The 21,708-nt window shown below is 45.2% G+C and overlaps 1 protein-coding gene across 1 annotated transcript in view; it reads right to left on the reverse strand.

Annotated features, from left to right (window-relative positions):
• The window catches only part of Thsd4 (thrombospondin type 1 domain containing 4), a 533,316-nt gene that overhangs the window by 78,157 nt on the left and 433,451 nt on the right, over positions 1–21,708 (reverse strand). Inside the window, exon 7 of the mRNA XM_028774578.1 lies at positions 1,190–1,394. Coding sequence (XP_028630411.1) covers positions 1,190–1,394 — 205 coding nt within the window. The remainder of the gene's footprint in view (positions 1–1,189; positions 1,395–21,708) is intronic.

Consider the following 21,708-nt stretch of genomic DNA (forward strand, 5'->3'; position numbering starts at 1 on the left):
AGAGAGAGAGAGAGAGAGAGAGAGAGAGAGAGAGAGAGAGAGAGAGACATAGACACAGACACACATACCACACTACAAAAACCCCTAGTACACACTGACCGGTGGTATAGTGGACAAATCCAATGGGTATTCTCTCACACTAAACTTCCACGCCTAGAGCTACACTCCTCTGGTTTGATTCCAAGCTCTGATGCTTCCTTGCTGTGTGACTTTGACAAGTTCTATGATCTCTGTACGTCTCTGTTTTATTTGTAAAACAAGCTTGTAAGCTATAGGTTGTTTAGAGTGCTTCAGGATTTTATACAGGAAAAGCCGTAAATATATTGCCTGGCACATTATTTGTTCTAAACAAGTTCCTCTTCAACAAATAATGAAAGAGGAAATGTCTATTTCTGCTATTTCTGCCCATTAAATGTCTTGAAGAAATGATACCTTTAGCCAGGCTTGGTGACTTACACGACTGGGATTCCAGCCTGGAGGAGGAAAGCCAGTCTGGATTACATTATGACTTCTAGACCAGCCTGGGATATGGATCAAGACCTGTCTCAAAAAGCAGAAATGGCACCCCTATAATCTCTGCTTAACTGACGTACCTATGCTGATCTGAAGTGGAAACTGGTAACTGCTCGCTTCGTGACTGCTGCACAGTGGAAGGGATTCAAATGACCTAGCTGTCCAGAAAGCCCGGGAAGGCTTGGCCTGCAGGGAAGTGGGTATTGCTGAGGTGACTTCTGAGGGCTCTGCTGCAGTTCAGAAGACACACAAGGGCCTGGGACCCCAGGCAGATGAAGCAGAGAGAAGGCCTCCAGGGAGTGAAAGTCTGGGAGGAATCACCAGCTGTCCCTGTCCCCCAATTCCCAAGAGAACAAAGACTAGCAGGCCTCCCTTCTTGACAAAGAGCTCCTCTCAGCTCAGAAGAGTGTGTTGCCCACTCTTTGTTTGTTGACCACAGCTTTCTGGAGAAGAGTAAAGCCAGATTTAAATATATAGACATCAACTATTTAGTTCTTGAAAGGATACCCCCCACCCCACCCCCATTCCAGCGGGCAGGTCAAGAAGACCCTAATGACACTTCCCGAATGTCCTGGAATGCCTGGCCACCACTGTGTTCACCTCAGCATCCTGCAACAGATTCATCAGTGGCAGCGACGGTCTCTTGTGCCTGTGTGGAGAAGATAAGTGGACTCACCTAAATAGTTGTTGCTCTTGTGCATCTCTGTAATGTTAATTTTTGTGGCTCCTTGGGGAATCTCTACAACTCGGTGGTAGCCCAGGCTGGTGAGGGCATGCTTGAACACTCCCGACACCACCTGGCAGCCTGTGTTATCACCTCCACACACCCCGCACTTGTCCACGACTTTGTCAGATCCCAGGAAGTCATCACATCCAATGCTCTGAAAAAAAAAAAAAGATAGAAAAGGTTTTGTGGCACAGATCAGGAGCTTCTGGAAGGAAGAAGTGAGAAGGGTTGGCGGAAGATCTTCTGCCTCTAACCGAACTTCTTCCCTTGCTCCCGGGACTGAGGGAATGACTCAGAATGGCAAAGCCCTTGCTGTACAAGCATGGGGTTTTGAGTTTGGAGCCCAGCACCCATGTAAAAAATCCAAGCACGGCAGTAAGTGCCTAGAGCCTCAACACGGGAAGGCTCCTGGAGTCTCCCAGTCTAGCCAACCAGTGACAAACGGTTCTGTAAGAGACTCAAAGAGAAACATGGAAAGGAACAGAAGAAAACAGCCCATGTCAACCGCCGGTCGCCACATGCACATATAAGTTGTATGTCCATATACCCACATGCATAGACATATAAATTTTTTAAAGTTCATACACGCCTTTATTGAACTGATATGCACATAGCCTCTACTCTGGGCAAGAGCCTTCTGTTTCAGCTACTCATGAAATGTATCCTCAAGGGTGTAGGTTAGGGGCCCCACACAATAAACAAGACAGACCAATTCAATAGTTCATTCGGTTGAGGTAATTGATCAGGAGAAAGTGAATAGGAAGGAAGTAGGGTTTGACATTTCTATAATTGGGGCAGTGGAGATGGTTTTATACCCCTGGCTCCCACCCTGGACTATGGAGGGTCACGGATGTCCCATGCTGGGAATTTCCTAAATCTCTTTGGAACCACACAGGAAATACCTCACTTAAAACTGAGGTTTGCCTCCAAGTCTGTTCTACATGGCAGATCCTACTACCATGTGACAAAGTCACCCCCCCCCCCCATGCTGTTTCCTGGCCCAGTTTCACGGGTGCTTAGAGCTCAGTCTTTGAGTCTCCACTGGTAACTGTGGTTCTGGAGACTGGAGTGCACACACATTTGCTTGTTTCTTGGAGGCCCTTCCTCAAGCCCAATGCCCAAAGCATCATCAGGCTGCATGGCCGGCAGGCAGGCTTCCAGTAACAGGCTTCTTTATACGGTGGTTAATCTCATTTGTGGAAACTCTTCTCTAACTTGAATCCTATGCCCCCAATTTCATTATTCAATTTTTTCTTCTTTATTTTCCCATCAACCATTTATGTTTCTATTAGATAATTTTTTATTTTGCATTAAAAATAAAGCTTTGGAACAAAACAGAATGATCTTGATTGAAATCTTTCTCCCGCTGCCCAAGCTGGCTCCACGGGGCTTATGATCCCGTTTCCTGAATCTAAAACTGGAACTCACGGTCTGAGCAGAGAATTCTGTCACATTTCCATGGGCAGATGGAAGCAAGCAGAATGTAGTTTGGATGATGAAATATTGGGATTACAGGATTATTCACTGGGGTCTGGGGCTACAGAAGATGAAATCAGAATGGTATTCTAAAACTTAAGACATATGCTCACTGACTCACAGGCTTGTTTTGGGTTTTGAATCTAATAGCAACCATGAGACCGCATCATGGGAGCGGAGTGGCCAGCAGATCATTCAAAGCTCACTTCTGATTGCCTTAAATAACCGTGGGTCTATCCACGTGGGTCCTACGGGTTGAATGCTGTAGTTGGGGTCAGATCAGAAGGTGTTTACGTTTGCTCCTTGGCTTTGACTGACTTTTCTGCAGGCACCGTATTCTCTCTTATTGCTTCCATATTCCCGAGTGCACAGTCAGTCCATCAGTCATCACTGATAGTCAGTAATCACTGGTCTCTCCACAAATAGCTTCTCTGTAAAACATTATTTCTGACAATAACAGGACATCACCACAACATAGTCATCCATATCCAATTACCCTTTCAAAATGCAATGCTTGTTACGTCTGTCTTCCCCTTTAAAGGAAGTGTTCACCCCCTGAACATTTTAGCAGGACAGCAACAAAGATGATAGCCACACCCTCGCTGTCTTGCATTCTCACTTACTTTGAAACAAGAACTGCTACTATCGTCAGTTCAGAGGTTCTGTAAGATAGAGACCCTGGGGATGGAAAGATGGCTCATTGGTTAAGAGCACTGGCTGCTCTTGAAGAGGTGTAGAGAGAAACTCTTGTGCCATGTATGAAAGCATTCCTTGTTAATAAAATGCTGTTGGTCCATTACCTTAGTCAGGAAGTAGGGAGGTGGAAATTGTGGGGCAGAGAGAACATTCTGGGATAGAGACAGGTGCGGGGTGAGGCGTGGGGAGGAATTTACCCTGGACCACTGATGGTGACAGACACATGAAATCAAGAAGAGGTGACTAGCCATGTGACTAGCCATGTGGCACTCACAGAATAGGATAAACGGGATAATTGAGTTATGAACTAGTCGGGAAACAATCCAAAGCTATTGGCTTAGGCATTTATTGTAATAGTTCAGTCTCAGAGTCGTTACTTCAGGAAACAAAGTGGCTGGGTGACAAAGCATGTGGTTACACCCTGGGCTTGGTTCCCATCACCTACATGGAGGCTCACAACTATCTATAACTTCAGTTTCAGGGGATCTGATATCCTCTTCTGGCTTCCATAGATGCTACATGCATGTGGTTCACATGCAGACATATAGGTAAACACTTACACACATAAAATAAAAATAAACAAACCTAAAAAGAAGATAGATCCTACTCTACCAAAGCCAAGAGTCTAACTAAATTGATGATTATGGACAATGTGGTGGTCTGAATGAGATGTTCTCCATCCGTCTCAGGCATTTGAATAGTTGGTACTCAGTTGGCTGTTTGGGGTTGAGGAGGCATAGTCTTGTTGAAGGAGGAATGTCACTATGGGTGAGCTTGTTCCATTCCCAATAGATTCTCTGTATCCTGCTGAAATCTTGCTATGGGAACTCTTAGATGATGCCATTCTTTCATGGCTGCCATCATGAGCTCTTAGACCCCCCAGAACTGTAAGCCCTTAATGCCCGCTCTATAAGTTGTCTTGCTCATGGTGTCTTAGCAGATCAACATATAACTAAGACAGAAAAGTTGATCAGCCCTAGCTATAGCTCTATAGAGAGTTTTGTTGACCTTCTACCCAGATTCCTCTAATGATGACATCACACTATGCATTGTCAAAGTCACGTCTACCGCCAGCATTGGCACTGTAGTGTTAACTAAAGAGTAGACTGTATTTGAATTTTACCATTATTTCTATACATTTGGAGGGTATGGTTCTGTGATATACTATCATATGGGTAATGGTTCCTTTTTGTCAACAGCTGATTCTCCCTGTCCTGGTTAACCTTAATTGTCAACTTGATCTAGACTAGGGTCATCCAAGAGAAGGATCCTCAGGTGTGGACTTGCTTGGTCTGTGGGCATGTCCATGAGCGATCCTCTTGATCATTAACAGGTGTAGGAGGGCCCAGCCCACTGTGAGCATCACCATTTCTAGAGCAGGCATTCCTGGGCTATACAAAAAAATGGTAAGCTTGAGCCAGTGCTCAAAACTGTTGAGTGTACCAGCAGGCAACATTCCTCTGTGGTTGATGCATCAGGTTCTTGCCTTGAGTTCCTGCCCTGACTCCCTTCAACAATGAACTGAGACCTGGAAGTGTAATATAAAATACAAATAACCCCATCTATAGTCAGAGTGTTTAAACACAGCAAGAAAGGAAGCAAACTAGGACACCTCCCCTCAAGAACACTGACATGCAATTGTTAAGTGTACTCGATGCCACCATCTAGCAGGAAAAGCAGTGTGGAATGAGGGGAAGAATATTGAACCGGGAATAATATTGTGCCTGGCTTTGTCTCTAACTTAATGTGAGATGACAGCTAGGCTACTTCTCCACAAGGTGCTGGAGACAATCTATCCTGAGATATCAGTGGCTGGAACTCTGGCTTGTGAATCAGGATGCTGATCAACTCCTGTCTAATGGAGATGACTCAGAACTGGTGGCTTAGCCCCAAACTCTTTTGGAGGCCCCAGCAAAGTGTCATCATATTAAGATAAGCATGGGAGTCTACAAGTCCTGGGTCCTGTCCTTGCTCTGTGCTTATGAGTCCTGGCTCTTTGCATAACCAGTTGAGTTGGCTTTTGGGTGCCTTTGGGTTTGTGACTGGAGATGCTGTAGTATTGACCTCTTCAGGTCTTTAGAATGAGGAAATGAGGGCCAGAGATAGAACCCTTGATGTGCTGTGGCAGCTTCTCAGAGAATGCTGGGGCTTGTTATTATCATTTTTATATATTTGATTATGCCTGAAAAGCATCTATTTTTAAGTAAACCTCATTACCATGTAACCAGAGGACCCGTCCCTTCTTCTACAACACTCCTCAACTAGAAATACTTTCTTCATTCAGACAAATTCAAAAAAGGCTAAAAAGCCAAAGGGAAGGCACGGGAGACCCCAAGAGAACTCCTTACATGGCTCCTTTATTCTCACTGTTCAAACAGCATCTACTGATAACATCCAGAGCCAACATCTGCTTCCCACCCACCCGCCACGAGTTTGTGTTCTCTGTTCACCAGGTACTGCCTTTCAAAAGAGGTCTATCTCGCTGTTACAAAGGTGATCGGACAAGTATCAGATGTTCTTAGTATTTTTCCAGCGATTTCTTTCGCAACACATTGTAGGAAAATTTTACATGTTGCAAGCCGTCAAAAGAGAAATTGCTCAAGAATTACCCTCAATTTGTGTGCCAAAATGAACCTAAATGAGATTTCCTGAGGGAAATGAGCAATCTGGATGACATATTTGGTGGTGAATTGTATAGGGAGGAGGCTCTGTCCATCATGACGGAGGGGGGGGTGCCAGGCGTTCAGATAGTGGGGGTGGTTTCCAACTCCCTAATGGGAAGCAAGTGTTCTCTACGTGTATCACGAACACACAAAGCAGGGCAACCTCTACTGGCAGACAAGGTGACTTCGAGAGGTAAGGCATGGAACTTTTAGAAGCATGCCATTACAGCAGTGTGGGAGAATATTAAAGTGATTTGGCGCTAACACTAGTTCTCCTGTATTTATGGTGAACTAATATGTGGAAATACATATGGAGCCCACAACTTTTATGGATGACGTTCCGTTGAAAGAAGTCTTCTGCGTATGATAAAGCTCTCTCTCATGTCACTGTGAGGAACGTAGATGAATTCCACCTTCTTGAGAAAGCAATTCAGCAATCTCTGCTGCTTCAAGTGTTGCATACTTCTGGGAATTTATGCAAAGGAAATGATAAGAAATGAGGCCAATAGTTTCAGGATGATAGAGCCCATCACAGTGTTATTATCAATAATAAAAACGTTGGGATCATCCTTAGTGTTCAGCATAGGGAAATAGTTAAACAACACATAGGCTCCTGGGAAATGTTGGCTCTTTCTCTCTGTGTTGTTATTATTATTAAAAGGTTCTCAAAGGTGTGCTTGTACCCTTCACCCTGAGAATCATTCGGCAAGTTTTCTGTGCTAATCTCAATAGCGGGCCATGTGATGTGAGGGCAGAGCAGCTATGAAGAGGAAACAGCCAGATCCTGCTGAGAGTCTAACCTGAGTTAGCAAACCACAGCTTCCAGGCCAAATCAGGCCCAAGTCCTGGGTTTGTAAATAGAGGCCAACCTGGACACAAACATGCCATTTGTTTACTTATTGTTTTTGGATCTTGGGGGTTATAATGGTAGGGCAGTGTAGTCATAGTAACAGACCGTCCTGTCCACAAAGACTAACATATTTATAATCTTAAAAACAAAATAAAGTTGTCAGTCATTGGTCTAAGAATAAAGACACAAAAAAACGTACTTCAATATGGCTTGTGAATGTTTCAAGGGAGCTGGGCACAGGTTCATATGAGGCAAGACTGAGGCCAGGGAGTTGCTCTCAGTTGACCCCGATTGCCCCATCCTGAATCACCTATGCCCTCTTTGCTCTGTTCTGTCTTAATTGTTATACAGAATGCAAAAAGTTATTATCTAATGGCCTGGGAAGATGGGCTCAGCTAATTAAAGTTCTTGGCACATAAGCATGAGAACCCGAGTTTGGAAGCTGCTTTTAATCAAGCCTACGGCTGTCACGTTTCAGGGCCCATCCTGTTCCATCAGAGAGTAAGACCTCACTAACGGATGCAACCAGAAGAGAACGTTGGCACTCCTGTGGGGTACAGTTGGGTAAGAACCAAGTACAGCAGTGTTTAAAGACCTGTCAGGCAAGCAAGACATCCCAAGCTACACGCCAAACACTTAGCTTTCATGTTTTGACTTCCCAGGGACTGAGATGGGGTGGGGGAAGGGGACATGGAATGATTAATGACAAGCATAATATACAAAAGTAAGGTGTCCGTACATTCATTGTGTAGAGGAATAGAAACCTCTGGACGTACAGTTTTTAAACCTACTCAGTGAATTCAGTTTAAAGACACTAGACGAATCTGGCAAAATTGTGTTGTAAGTTCTCAGGGTCTCAGAAGAGGCCTGGCATTAGGAAAATCCTACATTGGTTGGGATGTGTCCATCAGAGGCTGAGGACCTGGCGGTCAAGGTGTCAGAATGGGAAATTTCTACAACAAAGAAGCAAAGGAAAACCACTCTATAGTTGTCACTCTATAGCATTGAGTTCTGGAAGCAGACTTTCAACTAAGGGGGACAGAATTTGTTGGGTGGAGAGCCCTACTTCAAGTGGAGGCTGCTTGGACACTAGCCAGATCTCTACACCTTCTGGAGCACAGGCAGCTTGAGCTCACAGATCCAATCACAACCAGAGGTACCAGTTTCACCAGTGGCTTTTATGTTTAGAAGAAATCCTGGGCCCCTCCCTAGGCACAGACAGAACCTATAGCTTAACAGTACCCACAGATAACTCCTGAGTACACAGAAGTCTGTAAAGTGTTGTTCTACTTCTCAACTGTCAGCAAATCTTTTGTACAGAGCTAGACCACATGGTCTCTGTTATCATGGCCCAGTTGAGCTATTGTAATCTGAAAGCTCTCTCAATAAAACTTTATTCACAAGAACAGAAGATGACAGCTGAATCCGGCTTCTAGACTAGATATGGTTCACCTGCCAGATTTACTGGAGCCAGGGCGCAGGCAGTATTCTAAATCCTGAATCAGACTGTTCCCCGATGCTCTGAAGACTGAACCACCAAAGTGGCTCCATCCTTTCTGGATGCTGGAAGCCACATCTTGTAAGCCACCCTCATGACTTTCCATGTGCTTGTTTCTTGTCAATGAGGAATAACCAAAGGGCAAATGGAATAACCCAGAACTTTCTGGACCAAAAAAAAAAAAAAAAAAAAAGTGGATTTTTCAGCTGAACCACATGCTCAGTGAAAAGTTTTGGGCAAGTTGGCCACTTGCTCTAAGGCTATGTTCTCTTGTTTTTAAGAGTTGTTACTTATACCTTTTTGCTTGCTATGTGGAGGTTCTGAGAGAATGAAGAGAAGCCAAACTACTGTCACAGTAGGAACCTGTTCAGCATAAAGTATTCCACAAATCGAAGCTGCAGTGACTCCTTTCAGTTGCTCCCTCCCGACAGCGTCTATGTTCCTGAAGTGCTTGGGGGACTGTTTCCCTCATGGTGTTGAATTCCCAGAGCAACCATCTCTAGTGAGGTCCAGCTCTCAGAGAGATTTTGGAACTTGCTCAGGTTGCCCATGTACTAGTGAACAGAGCTGGCTCCTGCCTCTGGTCTTACCTGTCATCAGCTTATACCAGCACCCTTTGCTCTATGCATTTTCAGGTCAATAAGCGGGATGTAAGGAGATCTGTGCTTTGCCACAGGTTTCTCCACAGACAGTTTAAAGGAATTCTTTCTCCTTTTGGGAGGCACTCATGGAGGCCGATGCTGCTGCACTCTGGAATCATTTGACCTGCTAGGTCAGTTTCTGTTTACTGTACACTCTTCCGTCTTTACTCAAGTTGGACCCCAGCCCTCTCAACGACAACCACGTCTCTATCCAGTCAAAACGAAGACAACACAACATGATCACTCTTTGGCTTCAAATGGAAAACAAAATGCTTTTGGAAAGCTTCCTTCCGGCTGTGATGTTTATAATGGGGGTGGGGTGGGGGCAAAGGTGGAGAGAGGACATGTTTGAAATCTCATCCCCCTGAGAAGCTGGGTCCTCAAAAGCACTGAAGGATCTGGAGTGAGCCTCCTCCTCTACAGACAAAGAAACCAAGTCCCAGGAAGTAAAGGGACTTCTCCAAGTTGGCTGGGCGAGGACTTCCTGCCTACAGCCTCCTTCTCATGACACCATGGTGTCCTCCTTCCTCAGCTCGGGTTTGACTCTTTCCTCCATCACATGGACTACCTCTTTCCTGTCTTAACTATGCTCCTTTGACTAGGGGAGGGCTGTTTTATCCACACAGGCTCAGTAGCTACTCCTTGTAAACTGCAGACACTCCTTTTAGAATGGATGAACTGGTTGGGTGGGCAATGTTGAGTCTGAGGTCTGGGGTTCTGCAGAAAGTATGGCAGGAAGATAACAGACAACGGCTAACTCGACGTAAGGCCACGTGGGAAGGATTGGCTTCAGGCTAGAGATATGGCTCACTGTTACAGCACTTGCCTAGTATGTTTAAGGTCCTGGGTTTGATCTCCAGCATGCAAAACATACAACAATAAAGAAAAGCCTGCTTTCCAAGGCTGGAAAGGAGGGGGAGGAGAGAGAGAAAAGGCAGGAGGGAAAATGGGAGCCGGTGAAGAGCCACTGAGAAGCCCCAAGTGGGAGGAGAGGACCCAGAGGGTGGTGACCTCGAATCTGAAGTTCACCTGCTGGGACTTAAAACACCTCCAGTTCCCAGTTCTGCTAAATTGTCACTGAGGTCTCCATCTAGGCTTGTACCTATCTACCTGCCTTAAGACTCTGGGCGTTAGGTCCTAGCCTCTCTCCAGTTCCATAATCTGAAGGCGTCTCCTCCGTGGGCCTGTCCTTTTGTGAGTCTTTTTCTAGATCCATGGCTGTTTACCTAAGAACATTCCCAACATATCCTACAGCCACGGGTGACATTGCTACCTGTAAAATGACAGCATTGAAGGATAATTCGCAGACCTCCTGTGAGGCTTAATACACGAGGCAGGTGAAGGGAGCTTGTTCAGAACCGGCATGGGAAAGGATCTCAGGATGGGGGTCAGCCCTATGTTTGTGAGGTTCCCTGTGATTCACTCAGTACTCAGCTCATCGGAAATCTGGCTGCTTTATCCCACACAAGGCACACACACCTCTGCACCCAAAGGAGGGCTGGTCTGCTTGTACAGGCCCCTGAAATTCCACTTCTGTTCACATATGGTTCTCAGGTGGGGGGTCTGGCCAGAGTAACAGCACAGCTGTAATCACAGGGATCGAGTTACATTTTGATAATGTTCTGGGATAATGGTGAACAAGACTTCTGGGGATTTTTTAAAATTACTTCTGTTGTTATTATTATTATTATTTTGGTTATAATTTAATTATGCAATCTTCCCCTTCAGAAAGATTTCTTATCTCTTGCTTTTCATATGTATGTGTGTGCATGTCCATGTGTGCAGGTTCATGTGCACATGTGAGGGTGTGCAAGTGGAGCCCAGATGTTGAGATTGAATGTCTTCCTTCATCCTTCTTTGTCTTGCTTTTTTTAAATTAAAGTTTATTTTATGTATATGGGTGTTTTGCCTGCACGTCTGTCTGTACACCGAGTGTGAGTCTAACAGAGTCTGGAAGAGTGAATTGGGAGTTGCAGATGGTTATGAGCCACCATGTGGGTGCTGGGAATCGAGCCCAGGTCCTCTAGAATGGCGATCAGTGCCCTTAACTACTGAATCATCCCTCTTGTCCCTTTGCCTAGTATTGAAACAGATTCTCTGTCTGTATCTGGAGCTCAGCATTCAGCTAGATCCTTCTAGTTCCAAGGGATCCTCCTGTCTCTGCCTTTGATGTGTGGGGTAACCACCATGTACTACCATGCCTAGCTTTTCTTGTTGGTGCTAAGGAACTGAACTCATGTCAGGCACTTTGCCAATGAAGACATCTCCCTAGCATTTATTTGTATTTTAAAAAAATGTGGCTTTAAGTGTGAAATTTGCAATTGTTCTTGGAGGTCAGCTATGGTAAAGTCTCAGAGAACAGAGATCATGCTGACTTAGGAACTGCAAGAGAGGTAGTCAGAGGGAGCCTGTAACTCAGGCATGCTGGACCACAGCCTTTAGATGAACTGTAGACAGAAAACACGCACACAGAGATTCAAGCATCCCTTAGAAAATTGAATGGTAGGAAGCCACAGAAATATATGTGACAGTTCTTGACTGGACCATCCACCATGGTCTCAAAATCTCACCTACCATCCTTTTGAATTCTCAAGAGTTTTGAGAGGTAGGAATCATTCTTCTTACTTGTAGTAAAGTTCAGAGAGGTTTTATGTCAAAGGTCACACAGGGGAGGTGGCTGTGAGGTACAAGTAAGGGCCTTATGGCTCAGGAGCCCGGTTCCTTCTCTGCTGGTTGGACAGTCCTTGGGGCAGTGGACATTCCTCTTCCCCAGTAAGAATAAAGCCTGGTTGCTGGTTGCACAAGGGGCACATATATTTGTTTATATTTCTTGGGCTGTTTTCCAGTTCTCCCTAAGACCCTTCCACACAGGCTCAGCTCCCAGCCCAAGGCCTCTCCTCACACGAGGACTGACTAGAACATAACAGCCTCTTCTACAGCTTCCCCTATGGCTTCTGTGAAAACCTCTGTCATACGCATCACTTCTGCAGTGTGGGGTGAGTATCACACAAACCCTTCCTCCTATGCTGAATTTCATAGGTCTCAAAGTTCTCACTGAAATCGTGGCTAGTTTTCTCATTTGTCTTTCTGGGAAACTTCCAGTTAATATTTATGACTTAAGGAAAAACATCAGGTTTCTTGGGAGATGTTATGGTCCACTCTGAGTGCTTACTCGTTCAGGCTCTGATAGTCACCATGAAACTAGAGATAACTCTTCCTTATTCGTTCTTCTAACCACGTACACATCCGATATGAACATTTATTTCACTAGGTAATGAAGACATTGCACTTCATGCATTCTCAGAAGGAAGGCATTTGGCTAAAATATTTAAACATGAAGGCTCCTTTATTCATCTTCCGAAGGATGGCTAAGAACAGGGCTATCTGTCAAAGTCAGTATGTTCCATAACGACAAGGCAGGTGGCAGCCAGATGAATAAGGCTCACGCTGGCAGAATATTTCCTTGCTTTTGTGACTCTAATCCAAAAGGTAGGGTAATGGCAGACATGACACCTGCCTGCGTGTGCTTCCCAGTGACCACACCAAGGATACAAACTTGTGTCAACCAATATCTGGGACATGTTAACCCGTTGGATAAATACTGATCCTTCACCTTCCTTGATGGAACCTTGACGGTTCTTAATTTTCTCCAGTCCGTTCCTTAAAATCCTAACCATATTTCTGAGTTTTTAAATCATGCCCCCAGATGTGGACTCAAGGCAAAGCCTCACGGTTTGAGGTAATCTATTCTGCATGTGCACGTGAGATTTATCTTTCCAAGGTGCTGCTGTCAGCATGTCATTCCTTGGGCTCAGAAGACTTCCTGATGTCACCTGTCACTTAAACAAGCTGATCATTTCCTCCTAGCCATTACGTAGACACTTAGGTCCCTGATTCCAGATGGGGAGAAGCGAATGCCCGAGGCTGCAACAGCTTCAGGACCATTACATCCCGGGTGTATATAACTCTGCAGATGCAGAAGTGTTTGAGAATGATTCATTGTCTTCACGCTCTGACAAATGCTTCGTTTAAGGTAGTAAGACATACTAACTAGTGGTAGTAATTAATGAATGTATATTCTAAATTTTCTGAGTTAGTTTTTCTGACAGTAATGGGTCTCTTTACTCATGAAAAGCCTCAACATGTGGGAGGAACTCAATGTTATTATGCTTTATTTAAAGCCAACTGAAAGTGAGCACAGCAAATTCAAAGAGATGCAAACAACTTTCACCCAATCCTAACTTAAACAATGGGCTGCTGGTCAGCTAGAGAAGGAACTTCGAGTACTTTAAAGACAGGAGTGCAGGCAACGCAGAAGGACAAACAGAAGCATTTCTCCTGGAGGACCAATGTAAACAAACATCAGTACAGAGCCAACCACAGCTTGGAGAAGAGACATCACCACGCCCATCACCACGCCCATCACCACACCACCACACAAAATTATATTCACTTTCTATAAGTGATGTCTCTGGTCACTTGGGGCTGTTGGCAAGGCTGCCCACACTATACAGAAAGGTCACTGGGGTGCTCATGGGCATACAGCAAAACAATAGGAAGGAGGATGGGTATTTATTGAAGATCTACCAGGGTGAAACGACTTAGTACAGACTTAGTAGAGGAGGGTGGCTGAGGTCACAGCCTAAAGCCCTGATCTGAATCCCAAATGTCAGCTGCTGAGAGAGAAGGAGGGAGAGGCAAGGGCAGTGGAGGGATTGGAAGAGGGAAGACTGGCGAACAGACAGGAGCCAGCCTGGTGCCAGAATGCCGGCAGCCTAGGCAGCCCCAGGGTGGGGGAAGGAGCCAAAAGGGCTTGTATCAAAGCAGGGGAGCCACCTCACTGTCACCAGGCCGTCCCCCGAAGCTGAATCCCAGCAGAAAGTGCCAGCATTATCTTCTCAGCTACTCACGTGCTGCCTGCAGTCCTGCACAGAAAGTTTTCTAAATGCTTCTGTCACAACAAAGAGTCTAAGGCAGACCCCATCCCGAACCCCTGCCCCACCAAATGTGAATCCAACAGACTCGGCCTTCACATTTCTTTGGATCTGTTCTATTTCATCTAGTAACTCTGTATTTTTTAAAAAATGGTATTTTTAATTAAGTCTTAGGGAATTTCATATAACGTATTTTGTTCATGGTCAATGCCACACCCAACTCCCCAGCACTGTGGGCTGACGTAGCCAGATCCTGAGTGCTCTAGAGCTGGCCAGCCTTGCCAGAACAGCGAGCTTCCAGGTCAGGGTCAGACGCTGTCTGAAGTCAATAAGGCAGAGACACCTGACACATGTATGTCCCCCTCAGCACACCACAGAATCCCCATGATTATATCACCATACCCTCATCACCACAACGCCACGCCCATCACCACACCCACCACCACACCCATCACCCCACCCCACCACCACGTCCAACTCCACGCCTACCACCACAACACCACGCCTACCACCACACCCACCACCACGCCCATCACCACGCCTATCACCACGCCCATCACCCCATCCCACCCCACCACCACGCCCAACTCCACTCCTATCACCACAGCGTCACGCCCACTACCATGCACATCACCACGTCCACCACCACGCCTGTCACCACACCCATTACCACATCCATCACCACAGCATCACACCCACCACCACACCCACTGCCACGCCCATCACCATACCCATCACCACGCCCATCACCACACCACCACACAAAAGAACTGAGGGATGAGAACAGCAGTTACGTCCTGTAAGTCACAACTATGCAAAGCTTTTCTCTGGGTGTTTGCCTATGTAGTGTACATATGTGCACGCTTGTGTGTGTGCATATGTGCATGTGAGTGCAGGCCAGAGGTCATCATTAGATGGCTTTCTCTATCACTCTCTACCTTATTTGCTGAGAGAAGGTCTTAATTAACCTGAAACTGGCTGGTCAGTGAGGGGTCCATTTGTCTTCGTCTCTGGCCCCTCATACAGGGGTCACAGATATGGGTACTATGTTCAGTTTTTACATTGGTGCTGGGGATTTGAACTCAGGTCCTCAAGCTTGAATGACAAACACTTCACTGACTGAGCCATCTCCTCAGCCTGAGACCATACTTTTGTTGTTGAATAACTTCATTTGACAGTAAGTTGTTTAATCTACTTAAAGCCTGGCACAATCCCCTGCCCGTTGCTAATTTCTTCTCTTGAGAAAAGGACACATGGGATTTGACTCTGTCTTCCTTTCAGAACGAGCACACATTAGGTAGTAATAATTCTTGAATTAAGTACAATTCTTCTGGCTACAGCTTAACTTCCACCTGATTCATAGAATGTCTTATTTCTTCATTCCAAGAATGAAGAGATTTGGGATTAGATCCTTGTACAAATGGGTATAAAATAATAATAATAATAATAATAATAATAATAATAATAATACTAGACCTTGCTAATCAAAGTATACATGAACCGTGGAGTGGGTTATAGAGGGCAATTCTGATTACTTTCCTACTAACATTTCATTCTTTCTTTACAAGAACCTACAAGGTAACTTTTTTTTCCCCTATTTTAGTTAAAGAACCAAGTTGAAAAAAAGTAAAGTGGTTTGTTGGAAGTCACATGATATAACAAAATCATGATGAAGCCCTAGCCTGTCTCCAAAGCCTGGAAGTTTCCTGCTCTGCCAGGATGAGACACCATCAAGTACCAGAGTACCAGGAACCTCACATCTCACAGACCTCCTGAAATGGGAGAACTGACCCCAGCTATCAGATCTGTGACCTTGGGAAAATGATCAAACAAGCTAAGCCTCCATTTTTCTTATCTATAAAATGGACATATGAGGACTAAAGTGATGGTTCGGTGGTTAAGAGTACATATTGCTCCTACAGAGGACCTAAGTGGTTGACAGCACCCATGACAGGCAGCTCACAAGTGTTTGAAACTCCAGCCTCAGGGGATCCAATGCCTTCTTCTGGCCTCTGTACAACTTGCATTCATTTGCCTGTATCCCACCTCTCCCCCACCCAAATAAACAATTAAAAACAAGAACTTAAAAAATCTTTAAAATGGGCATATAATAGTACCTACTCCACAAGTTTTCAAGAATCAAGTGTGAAAATTAATAATGTGTTGACATTTAATATGTAGAAGTATAAACTCTCAGTAAGCATGAATTCCCTTAGTCTTAGGGCTGTGATTATTGTCCATGTCAGTATTTCCCATACCATACCCTTGAGCCATAGCAATCTGGGGAAGAACACATACAGTGATTCTATGCAGTCTTTGCATAGCATGGTTTTGGATGCTCTTTTTATTGATTTGAGACCTTCACCCATGCATGTAATACGTTTTGATCGAGTCCGCTCCCGTTCCCTCCCCTCTAATTCCTTCCCCAGCTCCTCAATCTTCCCCGTACCCCAATTTCATATGCTAGCTCCTTTTTTAAATTTTGTTTTGTTTTGATTTGTTTTAAATTCACAGAATCCATGTAGCGCTGCCAGTACGCATGGGTGTAGCACCGTCTGCTGGAGCACGGGGAGCCTTTGAGGGCCACAGCCACCAATCGGCAATGCTTCAGCTAGGGGTGAGGCTTCCCCACCACCCTCCCCTCCTATGCGGGGATGTTTTCTGGTTCCATTCTGCACAAATCTTGTGCATGTAGTCACAGCCCCTGTCAATTCACATGTGCAACTACTCTGTAACAGTGAAATAGGGAAATCGGTTTATCCCCCGCGGCTGGCTTTTTCAACCTCTCTCCCTCTCCACCTTGGTGATCTCTGAGCCATAGGAGAAGGGATGTGATGTAGGTATCCCATTAACTTTGTTTTGTTAATAAACAAAAACATTTGATAATTAGTCCATGTCTTCCAATCAAGCAACCAGGGGTGTCCCATGGAGAAAGACAGAAGAGAAAATACATTTTAATTCTTATGCTTTCTAGGTGAGCCTGTTTGTAAACTGATTTATTTTTAATCTCACAGAAAAACCAAGCTGTTATCTTCAAGACTATCTGCTCTCATGATTATTTTCCCTAGATTGATTTTCACTTTCCAAGGTGCCCCAGACAAAGTCTCGTGTGTGTGTGTGTGTGTGTGTGTGTGTGTGTGTGTGTGTATGTGTGTCCATATTCCCACCCAATAAATCTCCTGTTTGGCAGAAAATGTTGATATTTCATGAAATGTTCATGAAAGAGTCTTTTTGTCCCCTTCTATCTAAGAAACCTTTTCATAACAGGCCTGGAAGTGAAGGTAAGTGCTGTGGGGACTCAGGGACCTCTTGGCTTTTCTCCTGTGTCTAAATTATCTCTTGGAAGAATGAAGTCCTCTATTTCCTGATGTCCCCTAATAGAAATGACAGTTCAGAAAGCTTCGAATCTGGCCTTAATTAATGGGCTGTATACAAATGTGACCAAAGCATATTTTTGGAAAAAGGGGGCTTTAAATAGCGTTGAGTGCTTTTGAGCACAAGGCCGTGAGACGGCAGGACGTATCTGACCATCTTAATGGGACTGGGCTTTTGTGCACCAACAATGGCGAGCAAAGCCCAGCCCAGCAGACGGCCATTAGGAAGGTTTTCATTTGTGGTGGTGTAGAGAGGGTCTTAAAGAGCAGCTAGTCAGAAAAGAAAAAAAATGCAGTGATTCAAGTCCAGTAAGACAGGGTGTCCACATGAGAGACCCCACCCAGGGGATGGTCCAGCTTACATGGGATGGCTCTTTCTTCAACCTGCTGCTGCTCCAGGCATGGCAGTTAGTTAGCCTTCTCCTTCCAGACTCTCTGCCTCTGACCTCTGAAGCGAGTTTTAGTGTATCGTCTTGATACACCCTTTCCCCATTTGTTCCTGTCTGTCCCATTAGTAAGGATGTTTAATCCTAAGTTCCCTCTCTAATCAGGGTCTCTGGTTTGAGATTTTGAGTAGGATCCTTTTCGGATCACATGGAGATTTAAGAATATCACTTGTCCAAAGACTTAGGAGACGGCTTATTGGGTCAAGTTCCTGCCAAGAAAGCATGAAAACCTGCGATCTCCAGAACCCACATAAAAAATCCAGACTTGGCCACACATCTCTGCAATCTTAGCACAGAAGAGGCAGAGATGGGTAATTCCTGAGACTCTCTGGCCATTCAGTTTAGCCAGTCAGTATGTTCCTGATGCAGTGACAGACTCTGTCTCAAAAAGATGAGTTAGAAAGTCATTGAGGAAGACATGTGATGTTGCCCTCTGGCCCTCACATGCATGAACATTTTACACCACACACACACACACACACACACACACACACACACACACACACACACACACACATCTGCTCTCAAAGAAAACTACCAACTCATCTTCATCACTGTGGCAGTGTCCATGGGCTGAGCATTCTGGGTGTTCTGTGCGGTGCTACACATCCTATTTAATGTTCTTAACAACCCAGTGAGATATTTCCTCTGGGTCTTTGTTTGACAGATGACAAAAGTTAATTTTGCATGGAAGAGCCAAGGGATGACATTTCTCAAGTGAGGGAGCAGGTAGCCAGCAGAGCTGGGACCGGAGTGGGCTTATCTATTGCCCAGACCATGCTCCCACCCACCACGCTTCTCTGACTTCCTTTTTCAGCTATTCATTGCAAAGCCTGGCAGACATGTCACATCTGGTTTAGCATCAGTTTCAGAGCATTGAGAAACAGCAATGGGTAGAAGATGGATACACCATAACTCATAAGCTATATGGCCAAGGAGCCAGAACTTGTCCTCTCAAAAGAAACACTGCTGACAAATGCTACATGTGCACACTTAAATGTGGAAAATAAGGTTAATCGCAAAGGAAGAAAGAACAGAATAGTAGTTACCAGAGCCTGGATGGTGAGAAATGGGGAGAAAGAGAGGTTGGAAAAAGAATGAAAAAAACATATACACAGATGACATTGGATGGGAGGATCAATTTCTTTTTTCAAAAATACTTTATTTAATAATGTGCATATGTGTCTGTATGTAGGTTTGTACACGTGAGTGAAATCCCTGCAGAGGTTAGAAGAGGGCCTCCCTGGAGCTGGAATTACAGGCAGTTATGAGCTTTCCAAGGGGGTGTGTGTGTGCTAGGAAATTAGCTAGGGTCCTCTGCAAGAGTAGCAAGTCCTCTTAACCACTGAAGCATGTCTCTAGCTCTGAGAACTCAGACAACTTGTTCTGCAGCATGGTAGGCTAACTACAGTTAACATAATGCATTTTAAATGTTCAAATAGCTGGGGGGGGGGGGGAGAGAGAGAGAGAGAGAGAGAGAGAGAGAGAGAGAGAGAGAGAGAGTCAAATGTTCCCATTATGCAGAAATGATGCACACCGGAGGTGACAGATAAGACAATAGTCTTCATCTTCAGGGTGTGTATTTTGATATCACACTACACTCTATACATAGTGACAATTGCTACATGTCAGTTAAAATAAAGCGCAATTAAAATAGCTTTAAAGAAAGACTACTGTGTTAGTTAATTTTCTACCACTGTGATAAAAGACCATGACCAAGGCAGCTTATAAAAGAAAGTGCCTAGTTAGGCTCAGGGTTCTAGAGGATTAGAGTCCATGACGGTGGGGCAAAGTCATGAGGCAGCAAGAGCAGAGAGCTCACATCCTGAACTGTAAGCAGGAGGCAGAGGGCACACATTTAAAATGGCCTGACCTGAGTCTTGAACCTCAAAATCTACGCCCCAGGGACACACTTCTTTCATCAAGGCCACACCTCCTAATCCTTCCCAAACAGTACTCAAACATAGAGACTTCATTTAAGCCATCACAGCTGTCTACGGTGAGGCACTGTGTGTGCTATTCAGATCTGACTCGACCTTCAGTGGGGTCTCTCTTCAAGGTGAGGGTGGTTATTGGTGCCCAACAGACAACAGTGACAATGGCCAAGATTTGAAGGGCCTAACTTTCAGAGTCACCGGGAACATATTTCTGGGAGTGTTTGCCTGCTGCAGGTTAACAAGTCCCTAAGAGCTTGATTTTTTGAAGCGGTTTGTCTGTGTATGTGTGCATATGTGTGCTAATGTGCACATGTCTGTGTGTGTATGTGCTCCTGCAGGTGTGGGCACATGTGTTTGTGCTGGAAGTCACTGTCAGGTGTTGTCTTAGGTTGCTCCTTACGTTGTATTTTGGACAGGGTTTCCCACTGCAGCTGGAGCTCATTGATTTGGCCAGGCTGCATGGCCAATGGGCTCCAAGTATTTGTTCCCTCCACACTAACCCAACCCTCCAGTGTAGGTCTATCTTGCTCAGCTTTTAGGTTGGATTTGAAGCCAGGTCCTCATGGTTACAGAGTAGGCACTTTCCCAACTGAGTGGTCAGACTCCTTGAGACTATCTGTCCTTTACACCTCTCCTTCCGTGCTTCCTTTTTCTCTCCTATCCCAACGTCGCTTTCAAATAAAAGACGAGCTTCAAGAATGAAGTCAAACGGTGGAGACCTGAATAAAGCAACTGAACAAGACAATTCCCTCACACACAGCTTGTTGTTTGTGGGCTTGTGGCAGGGACAGGCAGGACAAGAACAGGAAGGACCTTGATTTCAACCTCCCCTCACTCACAAACTAGCCTTCATCATCTGTGCTGTGGGGGGGGCCCTCATATGGAAGCTGCTTGTGAAATTGTCTTGTTAGTGTAAATAAACAAGGTCCAACATGAGATGCCGGAGAGAAATTAATCATGACCAGGCGATGGATCCAAACCATGCCTAGTATTCACTGGGAAAACTAAGTGTTGTGTTTAAAACATAACAGGGGGGAAAGTGCATCACTTTGGTCCAAAACACATAAACTGTGGACAGGGAACTTCATTTGACCAACACAGAGAGTAGCTTGAAAACAAACAGGCATTCAGAACCCAGGCATGGAAAGCCAGTTAGCACTCTTGGGTCACGAGAAGCACAGCTAACGATTCCAGCATGCCAGGGGACCACAGAGTTGCCTACGGATTCTATTCTGACTGTACGGCATTTGGATTGTAGCCTGTTGGTTGTAGGAAACTTCAGGAAATGGTCATGAGTCGCCAATGACTCTAGAAACACCTGGGCAGAGGTTGGTTGAGTGGCAGAGAAAGGTAGACATTACAGGAAGGTGGCCCAGAACTCTGGCAATGCCAACAGAGGCAGGAAGGGGAGGCAGACATTCGGAAAGCATTTCCATGGAAGACAGAGCAGGACTTCCTGAGCCCTCATGTTGGTGCCCAAGAATAGCTAGCAATAGGAGCTGATGACCCTGGAGCGCCCCACCACCCCAGTGCTTGCTGGGTTATGTTATTCTTTTGCCAGCTCAGAGGTAGGTCTGGTGATTATTCACTTGGCAGATGGGAAAACTGAGGCCCAGTGAGGTCAAGTTGCTCATTTCCCTAAGTTATTTCAGGTAATAAGACAGGAGTCCAGAAAGCTAAACATCTCCCTGTGATAGTAGGAATAACAGTGTGAAGTGGTCACACATCGGTAGTTCAGAGTACTGGGTGGAAACCTAGAAACCCAAGATTCTTATTGCTTGGCTTCTCTCTTAAGGATGAATCTTACATATCACAGAGGAAGTCAGTGGGCTGTCACAAGATGCACAGTCCTATACTTTGTGTGTGCATGTATGTGTGTGTGTGTGTGTGTGTGTGTGTGAGAGAGAGAGAGAGAGAGAGAGAGAGAGAGAGAGAGAGAGAGAGAGAGAGAGA

The sequence above is a fragment of the Grammomys surdaster genome, unplaced genomic scaffold (assembly GCF_004785775.1).
Source record: "Grammomys surdaster isolate TR1022 unplaced genomic scaffold, NIH_TR_1.0 241, whole genome shotgun sequence".
NCBI classification, from domain to species: Eukaryota; Metazoa; Chordata; class Mammalia; order Rodentia; family Muridae; genus Grammomys; species Grammomys surdaster.